This window comes from Lycorma delicatula, chromosome 2 (assembly GCF_047948215.1).
Source record: "Lycorma delicatula isolate Av1 chromosome 2, ASM4794821v1, whole genome shotgun sequence".
Lineage (NCBI taxonomy): Eukaryota > Metazoa > Arthropoda > Insecta > Hemiptera > Fulgoridae > Lycorma > Lycorma delicatula.
The window spans coordinates 158,382,245-158,395,998 of NC_134456.1; the positions used below are offsets into that span (position 1 = coordinate 158,382,245).

Sequence of the window (13,754 nt, forward strand, 5' to 3'; positions counted from 1 at the left end):
TATCATAACAATACTCTATTTTTAATATCTAAAAAGTTTAAACTTCTAAGTTTTCAGAATTTTAGAAAAAATGGTTTAACTTCCTTTATTCCAATTAAACCACACTGCAAACTAAAATAGTTTTTATCAGTAATAAGTCATTAAAATGTACAGAAAAAATGATTCATCGTGAAAGGAAATGACATTTCCTTTCAGATATAATTATATAAAAAATAAATACATTCGGCTTATATTCGTACATGTTAATTACGAAATAAACAGTACAGATTCAAAATGATAGATATACCATCCATCTTGAGGACATTCAATCTTCTTTCATTTTCTATTGCATTTATCTTTTTATATATAACTGCAATAAATGCAAACGCCTCAGTAGATAAAACGGATGAACAAATATCAATACTCGATGGTGAGTAAGTATTCAATTATTTTTATGTTCGGTATATCAACGGACAATTCATGTATTCATAGTGCCTTAGAAGGAGGAACTGGCAAAACTTGAGAAACTGGTTCATAAAATTAAAATTAAAAAAAGAAAATTATGTGAAAAATTCCATAACTCACTTCATTTTTACTCTGTCTGTCGTTTTGTGTAGTCTTTTATTTCAATAAAAATGAATATCTTAAGAACGGATTGAGATGTGTTAATGAAATTTGATGTATATTAACTTCTAAATATAAACAAATAAATAAACAAGATAAAAATTTTAGTAATTGTTAAACAGCACCGTTTAAAAATTTGAGAATTTTTTACCGGCTTATTATTCATTAATAAATATCAATTAATCTATTAATATTAATTATTGTTAATCCAGTTAGAGAATGAAGACAAGCAAAATGTGATCAGAATGCATAATTTTTGTGATCCTTTACAACAATTTCAGCCATATTAATAATAATAATAGCTATTAGTTTATCAACCGATTTGAACAAATGAGGTGTTATTTCTTCACAACAAAAGGCTTAACATTTTATCTAATAAAACATAATTCGATAAAACTATTATTTACTTAACTATTAATGATTAAATCGCCACCATTTTGGAATTTATTTATCTTGCAGCAGATGGTGTTCGGAGGATTTCATTAAAATATCTCAATCAGTTCTTAAGATATCAGTTTTTATTGAAACAGGAAATAGTCGTGGGTGGGTTGAGGGAAAATGATGTGAGACAGAGCATTTTTCCACATGAAAATTTTTTTTTTATTTGATATTCTAAATCAGTTCCTTAAGCTTATCCAACACTTTCCGGAAAATGTCATAACTTCAGGGAGGAATCTAATAATACCGTAGGACCTGACATAAAACTCTATACAATTAAAAACAAACACTGGTCGAACGATTTTTAGAAAATTTAAGCTATGCTTTTCTATTAAAAAAGTAACTGTCATTTAATTTTCAGAAATTTTTCTACGACAGTTCTGTTTTACCTATAGTATTTAAAATAACAAAATTTTTATTTTTCGATCGCCGAAAACTATATGCGTATTTCTCATATACGAGGTGCGACAATAAAGTAATGAGACTGATTTTTCTTTGCAAGATGTGGCAACCCTGCAGCTTGCGTAGGCACACCATCTTTGACCTTGGTCTATAAGCTACTCCTAGTTAAAAGGCACATTGATGAAACTGCTCAATCGTGAGTTGTGCTGTAATAAGTGAACACGTGTTTGTGTCTCTCGTCACAGAAATGAAACCGCAAAATATTGCGCAACGGTATGCCATTTCTTTTTGCGTTAAATCGGGTGAAAACGTGACGACAACTTATGGTAAGCTTCAGAAGGCTTTTGGAGAGGAGGTTATGTCAAGAGCCCAAGTTTTTCGGTGGCATACAATTTTTAGTGAAGGCAGAACGAATGTTGAAGATGAAGACCGCAGTGGACGACCATCAACCTCACGGACAGATGTCAACTTGACCAGGGTGCGTGAAATCGTACGATCTGATCGAAGATTATCCGTGAAAATGATTGCAAAAGAACTCAACATCGATCGAGAAACGGTTCGTCTAATATTAACTGAAGATCTTGGTGTGAGAAAGATTTGTGCAAAAATGGTCCCCAAAAATCTCACACAACAATAGCGAGAAACACGGAAAAATGTGGCAGCCGATCTGTTAGAGCAAACGGAAATCAATCCGGATTTGTTGAGCCGTGTTATCACTGGTGATGAAGGTCGGTTTTTTCAATACGATCCAGAGAAAAACGCCAAAGTTCGTGATGGTGCTCAAAGGGATCACCCAGACCAAAAAAAGTTCGCATGTCAAAGTCAAAAGTGAAATGCATGCTTGTGTGCTTCTTCGATTCCAAGGGAATTGTTCATAAAGAGTGGGTGCCTTCTAGACAAACAGTTAACCGATATTTCTACAAAGAAATTTTAGAAAGACTTCGTAAACGAGTTCTTCGTGTCCTTGCCAACATTGCTGATAATTGGATTCTGCATCACGATAATGCGCCGTCCCATACTGCTCTGTCAGTACAGCAATTTTTATCCTCAAAACAAATTTCAATATTACCACAGCCACCTTATTCACCAGATATCGCTCCGTGCGACTTTTTTCTATTTCCAAGAGTCAAAATGGCGGTCAAGGGACACCATTTTCAAACAACACAAGATGTCCAACAAGCTGTGACGAGGGTCTTGGAGGATATTACAGAAGATGAGTTCCAGAAATGTTACCACCAATGGCAGAAGCGCTGGAATAAGTTTGTGCAATCAGAGGGGAACTACTTTGAAGGAGACAACAGTAAACATGACTAAAACGGTAAGCAACATTTTTTTCACATCAGTCTCATTACTTTATTGTCGCACCTCGTAAACCATTTTTCACTTAAAAATTATTCTTTAATATGAAAACATACTCTTCTACTACAACATTTATGTTTGAAAAGATATTCTTCAGGTTTATGCAGGTAGGTAATGCATTAAGCATTAAGAATTAAGCATTAAGCATTTAAGGTAATGCTTATCTTAAAAAAATCTCCGATATGAAAAATTAAATAAAGAAAATATGAATTCTCACAATTTATGCTGCAATTAAATATTTTGTTTCTGTACTACTCATTTTAAAGCTATATTAGTATTAACCTCCTCTATGAATCATGAGACCTTGCCGTTGGTGAGGGGGCTTGAGTGCTCAGGGATACAGAGTAGCTGGACCGAAGGTGCAACCATATCGGAGAGGTATCTGTTGAGAGCCAGACTAAGGAATGATTCCTGAAAGAGGGCAGCAGCTCTTTCAGTAGTTGTTAGGGGCGTAAGTCACAATGACTTAAACGGCCATATCAACATCACTCAGTCCTCTAAGTACTGCGCAGCTGAAAGCAATGGAAAACTACAGCTGTTTTTTTTTCCAAGAAAATGTGGCTCTGCATTTTCAAAAGCAATAATGGAGGCGCCTTCCTTGGTAAAATATTCCGGAGGTAAAATAGTCCCCCGTTCGGATCTCCGGGTGGGGACTACTAAGGAAGGGGTCACCAGAAAAGTAAAAAAAACGACTAGCACTAGATAGGGAATCTTGGAGAGCTGCATCAAACCAGTCAAATGACTGAAGACAAAAAAAAAAAAATTAGTATTAACTAAAGAAATCAAGATCTTACTTTTACCGTCTGAATAGCGTCTGTATATACAATGATTCTTCACAGTAAAGTGTATATTATTTTCCTATTTTCACAATTTGGTACATTTTATAATTTTTTATTAATGTAAATCATTTGAAGGAACTTAGATACAATCGGGAGTAGTCGGAATTGGTTTGTGTGGGAGTAATGAAATTAATTTTACAGTCATGAACCTGTAATAAATATAATTAATAAAATTTGAGCGGTTGATCGCCTGTAATATGGTCGGCTTGAATTCTGATGTACAAGAGTAAATATGATTCAGGGAAGAAGGTAATAGGAAATCACTTCATTCCTCTTTTCTTTAGTAAACGTGTAATGGTATGTCTTTACGAATGATTTTGTCATTTCCAAAAACACACATCATATCGTCACGAATGACTCTACTTCAAAACTAGTTTAACTAATTGAAATCTTTTACTTCAGTAAAAGTTAAGTGAAATGATCCTTTTTATTTAATATTTTCAAATGCTTATAAATCCCTAATCAGTGAGGTGACTTATAAGTTCGTGTGTATACTCCCCCGTTATGTACTTAAATTTTGGAAATATACATATTTTAAGACTTTCACATTTTTGAAATGAAAAAGTGAGAAATAAAGAGATAATTATTTGTTACTTTGTTTCCAACAGAATTCTATTTACTTCAGTATTCTATTTATTCAAAATTTAAAATCTTATCTCAACGATTTTTTCTGTTTTCGAAACCTGTTTTTCAACGCAAAAATTTTCTTGTCTTTCAAATTTATATTTAATTTTAAATAATATACTTTTCTACTTAAATTTAAATCCTACAATTACTTGAGCATTCATCCAGACAGTTTTAATCCGGCAACGGCGCAGCTTGGAAGATAGCTCTCCCAACTATTACAATTCGTTAAGAGTAGAAACAACAGGCAGCTAAATAGTAACCCACCGGGTTGGTCTAGTGGTTAACGCGTCTTCCCAAATCAGCTGATTTGGGAGTCGAGAGTTTCAGCGTTCAAGTCCTAGTAAAGCCAGTTATTTTTACACGGATTTGAATACTAGATCGTGGATACCGGTGTTCTTTGGTGGTGGGGTTTCAATTAACCACATATCTCAGGAATGGTCGAACTGAGAATGTACAAGACTACACTTCATTTCCACTCATACATATCATCCTCATTCATCCTCTGAAGAATTATCTAAACGGTAGTTACCGGAGGCTAAACAGGAAAAAGAAAGAAAAGAAAGGCATCTAAATAATACCAATTTAGCCACAAAATGTTTCAGTACGACTCTGTCCGGACATCAGCGTTTTCATAATGACGAAGTTTATTATTATTTAGTATATAATAAAGGTAGTAGTTTTTATATAATATGTAAAATCAACCAAAAGAATCTCGCCTTGTTAAGGATTAAGATGATTCTTTAGTTTTATTTTAAGATTGATTATATATTGTATTTTTCATTTGTTAATTTAAACAAAGATTTTTTAAATTTCTTCGAACATGGTAACATTGCTATAACGATTTTTAAAACAAATGAAATATTAATTCATAGGTTTTTTATTTATTTGTACAAAATACAATCTTATTATATCAGAAATCCCAGTAGGGATTCTTTAAATCCCAGTAGGGATCTTTAAACCCTTCTTTTTTTAGTTTTCCTGTTTAGCCTTCGGTAATTACCTTTCAGGTAATACTTCAGAGGATGATATGTATGAGTGTTAATGAAGTGTAGAGTCTTGTGCAGTCTCAGTTCGACCATTCCTGAGATGTATGGTTAATTGAAACCCAACCACCAAAGAACACCGTACTTTGACTTAATCTGTACCGTCAAACGAATGAACTACTTTGTCAAATGAGATTTCAGACTAAGCAGAGAATATTGCATAAAGTTACACTTCTTACACTACACCAAGTTATACTACTTACGATAAAGTTAATCGTGACAGTTGTAGATAGGCGAAAAATACATTCCAAGAAGGCTAAGTTTAGCCGGTCCGGTCGGGTTGGCACAAATATTTTACTAATTTATTGTTTTGTTTTATTATATTTAGCGCCAAACTTATAGTAAGAATATAATAAAGCAATTTATGAAATTGTTATTATATTTACTAATTAATTACTTACCTTTTTTTTACATGGCATAGCATGTAACAAAAATAAGAGTAATAAATAAAAAATTTAAAAATAAACAATTGCCATTTTTATATAAAAAAAATTGTGTCTAATTTATTAGGAAATAATAATACAATTGTGTATTCAAAGAACTGTTTATTAATTAAATTCAAAGATTATAATTTGATTTTCGAAAAAATATTAATACAATGTATCAAATGAAAGGTTTTATGAACAATACCCAAAGAAAAATTTACTTTAAAAAAACTTTAGAAAGATTAACTTGTGACAGTAAGTGACAGTAAAATTTACTGTCGTTTACTTGTGAATGTTCTAAAAACAGTCTGCAAATATACGGCATCTGAGGGCATTTTTCACAGAAGGTTGTTACTTTTTTCAAGTTTTTGGCTGCCTTGCGACCTCCTGTTCTTACAGGTCTTTGGTAACAAACTTTGCAGTTTTTCCTTGCTCATCTTTTATTTTTTCTTTCACCAAGGAAACTGCTGATTCAGCAAGGTAATAGTGGCCAGTTTCTCGTACAGGATCCACAACGTTTTCTTGTAAGGCTAGAAGTGAATACAGTATTTTTCCCCTGAATGTGGTAATAGCATAAGTATATTATCTTCTACCTTGAACAGTAGCGCCTTCAGCTTCCTTATATGCTAGCCAAGCATTCACTACTGCTGTTCCAAGGAGCAGTTCCTCAGCTGCCTTTGGTACCAGCGAGTTAATTTCCTGATTGCAGTACTGAAGGAGTACATTTTATCAGGTAAATTGATCCACAATTTGGCTTTGTAATATTCATTCACTATTAAAAACTTTAGTGTAGGATCATCCTGTGTTGTATTTTACCCAGTGTCCACAAAATGTACAGGATGTTTAGTAGACGTGAGTTCTACTTCTCTTTTATCAAACCATTTTTTGTTCACTACCCCATTAGGATATTCCAAACAATTTATTTCTTCTGGCTTTATGGACTGACCTGAAGAAAAGGTCTTTTTATGGGGTAGCCATGCATAGTTGCTAGTTATTGTACCAACAAGATAGGTATTTCGGGCCATATGTTAGCTAGATCTCATTGATATGCAAAAATTGTCAATACACAGAACATAGCCCTTACCTAAATAGTCAACCATTATATCCATTAAAACTGACATCGCTAACGTCCAACCTTCATCGTGCCTGTTATCTTCCCCATGTTCACTTTTCCTTTCAAAGTGTATCCTGTGGTGTCACAGATCTTGAACATCTTTATACCATACTTATGGTATTTCTGTGGGAATTATTGCTTGAAGATTAGATGATATCTGAAGGGAATCATGCTCTCGTCTACAACCTCACCAGGAGTTTTCTTCGTTTGAAAATGTTGGTTGGGATGGGAAATAAGTGGCAAAATCTTAGCCAAATGGCCTTCTTGATCAATGTATTCATTCTTATTAAAGTGCCAGAACCGTAATAACAACTGAAATCTAATCCTGCTCATTACTTGGGGCGCCATCAAATTTCTGCATAAAATATTTTCTGACCAATAATCACAGAAACTGGACATTTGGATTAAGCCTGTACAAAATAAGGCCTAAAAAGTTTTTCATTTCTACAACATTTATTACACGCCATTTTCTAAGCCTGTTAGTGTGGTTTAATCTGATTTTTTCTAATACTTGGGCTGCATTTCTATTTGTTTCATCAACCATTAGCTGAAGTATGTCAATATCAAGATAGGCATAAAAATAATCAATTGGTTTTGTTGTCCTTGGTAAATTAAAATTAAATGATGAGTTACCATTAAAAGCAATATTTTTTTGATTGCCCTTAAAAATTTGGCAGTTTTCATACTCATAATTTTTCATTCTTGCTTTCTCAAGTTTATTCAGCTTCTTGTATCTTTCACTTAAATTAATATGTACATCATTATTTTCCACATCATCCATACATACACTGAAATTCAATTTTTCATTCACAGTTGTATTTTAATCCCAGCATTCTCACTCGAATTCATAATTTCATATATGTCTTCTTCATTCACCTCCATATATTATCAGCAAACATACCTTCATCATCACTGGCTGACAATGTTGCATCACTAGCAGCAAAATCAGGATCATTATCAGTATCGTTGGTATCGCTGTTGATGTTGCTGTCCCACCTACCATCACTCACACTTGCATTTCAAGATAAAACCTTATCAGTAAAATTAAAACTACAATGGACATCAGTATTTTATAATGTATAATGTATACAAAATTTGTATAAATATTAAATCATTGATTAGATATCTTCTAATTCTTCTTATTCATTTGTTTTTCATATCCGTAATATTATTAATCCATCAATCCAAAATAGGAGATGCCCACACTAGGGATAAATCCAGCTGTACTCCGACCATTCCTAATGCAACTAGTCTGGTTGCGTTAATATAACCGTTGTTGTTTTTGTTACATCTTTTCCATACAATATAAAGCCACAAATACTGTTGTACATAAATTCCTCAGTTTGGCCCAAATATGTACTTGCAATTCATTGCCACAAGGGCTAGAATGAATCCATTAAGCTTGTCAACAGCTCATTCAGTCAGTACCTGCAACAACAAAAACTAAATAACAAAACCATTATTTCCTGACATTAGTGTTGTATTATTTCATGTTTAGTTCCTTTCTAATTCAATACTATGCATAACAAAAAACCTGAAGAATTCTATGGTAAACCAATAACGTAGTAAAATTACATGTTTGCTGCTAATGTCCATCACTTCGGTACATAATATATGGAATTACTATAAATTTCTACCATCTTGCTTTCAATGAAGATCGGTTCTAGCCTCTTGACTTCTCCCATGATGACATTCTAACGCAATCATCTCCACGAATCCTCCAACTATGACCAAACCTAAATAGCATGGCATCACCATCCTCACGAATACCACATAACATAAGTTAAGTAACATTAACAATTTTCTCCTTTTCTAAATTTCTTACAATATGGCAATACCTGTAACAAAAAGTAAGTTCATGATTACCAATCTTTTAGAAAATTGTTGAAAAATGTATCGTTTGAAGTGATGAGTATACTTCCAACATTAGTGTTGTCAGACTTTTCGTAAGCATTGTCATACTACTATTATTTCCTGTTCTATGTGATTATCAATAGCTGCATTCTACCTGCCTGCCTCTTTTTTGTTGTGGTAAGAAAATGATCACTGTATGTTAGACCACTTTAGATAAGTTAAACTATATTTTGACAGACTACCGGGTTTGTCTAGTGGTGAACTCGTCATCGCAAATCAGCTGATTTCAAAGTTGAGAGTTCTATGGTTCAAATCCCAGTAAAGGTAGTTACTTTTATACAGATTTGAATACTAGATCGTGGATACCGATGTTATTTGGTGGTTGAGTTTCAATTAACCACACATCTTAGGAATGGTCGACCTCTCTCTTTTTTCTGTTTAGTCTCTGGAATTACTGTAAGGTATTACATCAGAGGATGAGTGAGGATGATATGTACTTATGGAAATGAAGTATAAGTCTTGTATGGTCTCAGGTCGACCATTCCCGAGATGTGTGGTTAATTGAAACCCAACCACCAAAGAACACCAGTATCCACGATCTAGTATTCAAATCCATTTAAAAGTAACTGCCTTTACAAGGATTTGGACCTTAGAACTCTCAACTTCGAAATCAGCTGATTTGCAATGACGAATTTAACCACTAGACCAACGCAGTGGATTAGAAATGGTTGACCTGAGACTGTACAAGACTAGACTTCATTTACATTCATATCATATGAATCTAAATGAAATATGTATCATATTCATATCATCCTCTGAAGTACTACCTTATGGTGGTTATGGAGGCTAAACAGAAAAGAAGAAGAAACTATGTTTTTTTGTCTTTAGCCATTTGACTGGTTTGATGCAGCTCTCCAAGACTCCCTGTCCAGTGCTAGTCGTTTCATTTCGTATACCCCCTACATCCTACATCCCTAACAATTTGTTTTACATACTCCAAACGTTGCCTGCCTTAACAACTTTTTCCTTTTACCTGTCCCTCCAATATTAAAGTAACTATTTCAGGATGCCTTAATATGTGACCTATAACTCTGTCTCTTCTTTTAACTATATTTTTCCAACAGCTTCTTTCTTCATCTATTTGCCGCAACACCTCTTCATTTGTCACTTTATCCACCCATCTGATTTTTAATATTCTCTTATAGCACCACATTTCAAAAGCTTCTAAGCTTTTCTTCTCAGGTACTCCGATCGTCCAAGTTTCACTTCCATATAAAGCTACGCTCCAAGCATATACTTTCAAAAATCTTTTTCTGATGTTTAAATTAATTTTTGATGTAAACAAATTATATTTCTGACTGAAGGTTCGTTACGCCTATACTATTCGGTATTTTATATCGCTCCTGCTTCGTCCATCTTTAGTAATTCTACTTCCCAAATAATACAATTCTTCTACTTCCATAATCTTTTCTCTTTCTATTTTTACATTCTGTGGTCCATCTTCGTTATTTCTACTACATTTCATTACTTTTGTTTTGTTCTTGTTTATTTTCATGCGTTAGTTCTTGCGTAGGACTTCATCCATGCCGTTCATTGTTCCTTCTAAATCCTTTTTACTCTCGGCTAAGATTACTATCATCAAAAAAACGTAGCATCTTTATTTATATTTTGAGAAGAAACTATATTTTGACAATATATGTACTACAAATTAAATTGTAAAGTATAGACAGAAATTAAGCAACTGGAATTAAAATTTGAAATTGAAATAAAATAATAAGGTTGAAGTTTACTTTACCCTGTAAATGGGTGTAAAAATACTGCTGATTCGCAAAAGCCAACGGTAAAGTTCCCCGCAGACAAAAGAAATTCAATATTCATTGGGACTTGTTAACCTATTTGAAACTTTTCCTAATATAAAAACTAGCTATTACAATAAATTTCATGATTATTGGTTAGGTATTTCTTAACCTGTACAGGAAAACGCTCAATAGCGCGCGCGCACACACACACACACACACACACACACACACACACACACACAACACATATAAGCACATAATGCATGCAACATTTGGGAAAGTAAGCATAAAAGTATGATACCAAAAATTTAATTAAATATACGAGTACGTGCGAGAATTTTCTTGAAAATATTTTCATTCTTTTGTTTTTACTGTATTACAATTATTTGTTCATATATTTTACAGATGGTACTGATTTTCGGATGAAAAGAAGTTACATTTGTCCTAAATGTGATCGTCAAAAACAGTTACTCTTGAATCCACGCCAACGAACCATTAAAATTGGAGCAATTGAAGATATTGGTATTGGTGCTAAAATTAATAAAACGGGAAATATCGGTTCAAATAAATTTCTGAGGTTTGAAAATTTTATTAATCATCTTTCAAAAAATAAGAATAAAAATGATAGCTATGAGATCGGTGCTATTAACAATATTCTTACTGGATCTAAAGTCAATAAAACGGGAATTATTGGCAATAATACTATGGTAGTACACGGTAATACCGGTAATAGTAGTAGCGGTCGTATTAAAGGTAATTTCAGATTTGGCACCATGAAAAATATTGCCACAAATAGTAATATAACCAATATGGGAAAGGTGGTAGGTGGTAAGATAATTCAAGTACCAAGTAAAAAATAATGAAGGAAATACGACTTATTCTACCAGAAATTAAATTAATAGAAAAAATCTAACGGCTACTAAGTTAAATAAGTAATTTGCATTTTTATTTTATTTTGTAAATGACATTATCTGTTAATATAATGTACTTACATAAACGATAGTACGATTTTAACTAAACATATAGATTTCCTTATTTTTTTTAAATCAGAGTGATTTCAAATCAAAGTGATTAAATACAAAATAAATGTCTACAATTGAGATTAGGTATCGAAAATATACACAGAAGAAACAGGAAATAAGCGGAAATAAGTCAATAATGATAATTACTCATAAGTAATTATCAGTGGCGGCTCGCATATTGGCACTGTGGAACTGCAGAACCCTATTTCCAATTGATATTATCAATAAATGTAATGAGACCTTTTTTCTTTAATTCTTTCTTTATACTTGTACAAGATATAATAATCCTTAAGCTTATTGTCAGTAGACATCCCCTAGTTTATTGAAAAAGATACAAAAAATCTTTGTATGGAACTGTGAAGCGCACAGTTCCAGCAGCGTGGATTTTGGTTGTTCTGCGAATGGGGACATAGGAAGCTGCACGCGAAGGTGCGAGGGAGAAAGAGCACTGTCGCTCCCGCAGTGCCGTTCTTGGCGTGGTGGTGAATATTTTTTTATTCCGCGTGTGTTGTGCTCAAAAACTGTGTATCTTATTCTTGAATGTGATAAGTGTAGATGTAGATTATTATCCTGCTTCCAGCTATTCTATTCGATTCTTTTATTTTACAGAAAATTTTAACCATGGCCTTGAAAAGGCTCAGAAAAAATTTTCTGCAGTAGCATCCCCCACTAATTTTAGTTATGAGCCGCCACTAGTAAGTATTGTAATTTAGACAATTTACATTATTCTACTTAAACATCATATAATTATATTGCTCCTAAAATTTGTAACTTATATCTGATGACATCAGGGAAGCTGGAATTTATTCTGCCAGAAAAATATCTTTTTTGGATAAAATATTTGAGATGAATGATGCAGAGCGTTTCTTCCTGACGATTGATATGCTTTTGAGTTTTGATGGTTTGTGACATTATTACACGATTACTTGTGTTTGACAAATATATTTTAATCGCTCTGGCTTTTTATGTTGTTCAATATACGGGATATACAACTGATGTGATGATATCGATCGTGATATGCATACACTTATTGTAAGTTACTTTATAACAAATATTGTTCTAATTCTATATTAATATCAACTAATAAATTTTCTGCTTTAAATAAAAAAAATGTTTCTTTTAATCTGTCGCTGTTCATTATTTCATTTCCTTTGTTAATTACTGATCAGAATCTAAGTTGTTTATAAAGAATCATTATTTGTTATAAATCCTTTAACTAGATAATAGTTTTTTCCAGTAATTTAGATCCACTTTATGAACCCAGTAAGCAATACAAACGTACATGAACTTGATTAGTTCAGTCTTAGAAATTACATATTTTTCATGAGATTATTATTATTATTACCGTAATTCTTTTTTACTTGTGATTGATACCGTACTAATTTTATGCTAACTCATACTACTAAAACGAAAGTATAATTCAGTAATTAATATGGTTAATTTACTGTTGGACTTCGTGTTTAATTTTACCATTATTGTTTTATCTTTTACTGTTATTGTTTCAATTTTATCTTATTTTTACATCCTTGTACGAAGTAAAGGAAGCATTGTGATAGCAAAAATTTTGGTTTTCAGATTTAAACGGAAATATTCTTTTTTAACCATCCCTGAATCCATTTTGAGTAATTTTGGCGTAATGTCTATACGGACGTACGTATGTATCTCACATAACTCAAAAACAATTAGCCGTAGCATGTTAAAATTTTGGATTTAGAAGTGTTGTAACATCTAGTTGTGCTCCTCCCGTTTTGACTGGGCAATCGACTGGACAAAAATGTCTAAAAAAGCCCAAAATCCAAAAGATTTGGATTTTAGACTTTTTCTTAACTGCAGTAATAAGCCCTCATTGAGATCTTTTCTACGATATCTCATAAGTGGTACTTATTTGTATTGGTTCAGGAGTTATAGCCAAATAAAATTTTAATTAACGAAATATGTGGATCTTACAAGGGAAAAGAACATCGGTTCAAATCCGACTTCATCTCGTTTTTTTTTAGCTTTAATTTTAATTTAAATATATTAATTTATTAATAATAATTATTAACCTCTGATTACAAAAAAAAAAAATACGATAAATAATAATTCAATAATAACAATAAAAAAAATGGAAAAAATAAGAAGTTATCGATGAAATAAAATTTTATGTACTTTTCATTTTAAAAAAAATGTGTTTGTGAAATTTAATAGGCGTACAATGAAGTTATGTGTGTTGTCCACATCAATTTTTTT

The 13,754-nt window shown here is 32.5% G+C and overlaps 1 protein-coding gene across 2 annotated transcripts; it reads left to right on the top strand.

The window, feature by feature from the left end:
- Positions 1 to 227: 227 nt before the first annotated feature.
- Positions 228 to 12,648, top strand: LOC142319350 (uncharacterized). 2 transcript variants are annotated; one of them, XM_075356554.1, is made up of 2 exons: positions 228 to 413; positions 10,909 to 12,648. In XM_075356554.1, the coding sequence occupies exons 1-2, from the start codon at positions 386 to 388 to the stop codon at positions 11,361 to 11,363; spliced, it is 483 nt and encodes a 160-aa protein (XP_075212669.1). In that variant the 5' UTR covers positions 228 to 385; the 3' UTR covers positions 11,364 to 12,648. The 2 variants fall into 2 exon arrangements, with proteins under 2 accessions (XP_075212669.1, XP_075212668.1); XM_075356553.1 differs by having other exon boundaries at positions 228 to 409.
- The last annotated feature ends 1,106 nt before the right edge of the window (positions 12,649 to 13,754 follow it).

Coding starts and splice junctions, on each gene's coding strand:
- LOC142319350 (XM_075356553.1), top strand. CDS start 274: ATGATAGATATACCATCCATCTTGAGGACATTCAATCTTCTTTCATTT. Junction 410..10,908: donor ACAAATATCAATACTCGATG/GTGAGTAAGTAT, acceptor TATATTTTACAG/ATGGTACTGATTTTCGGATG.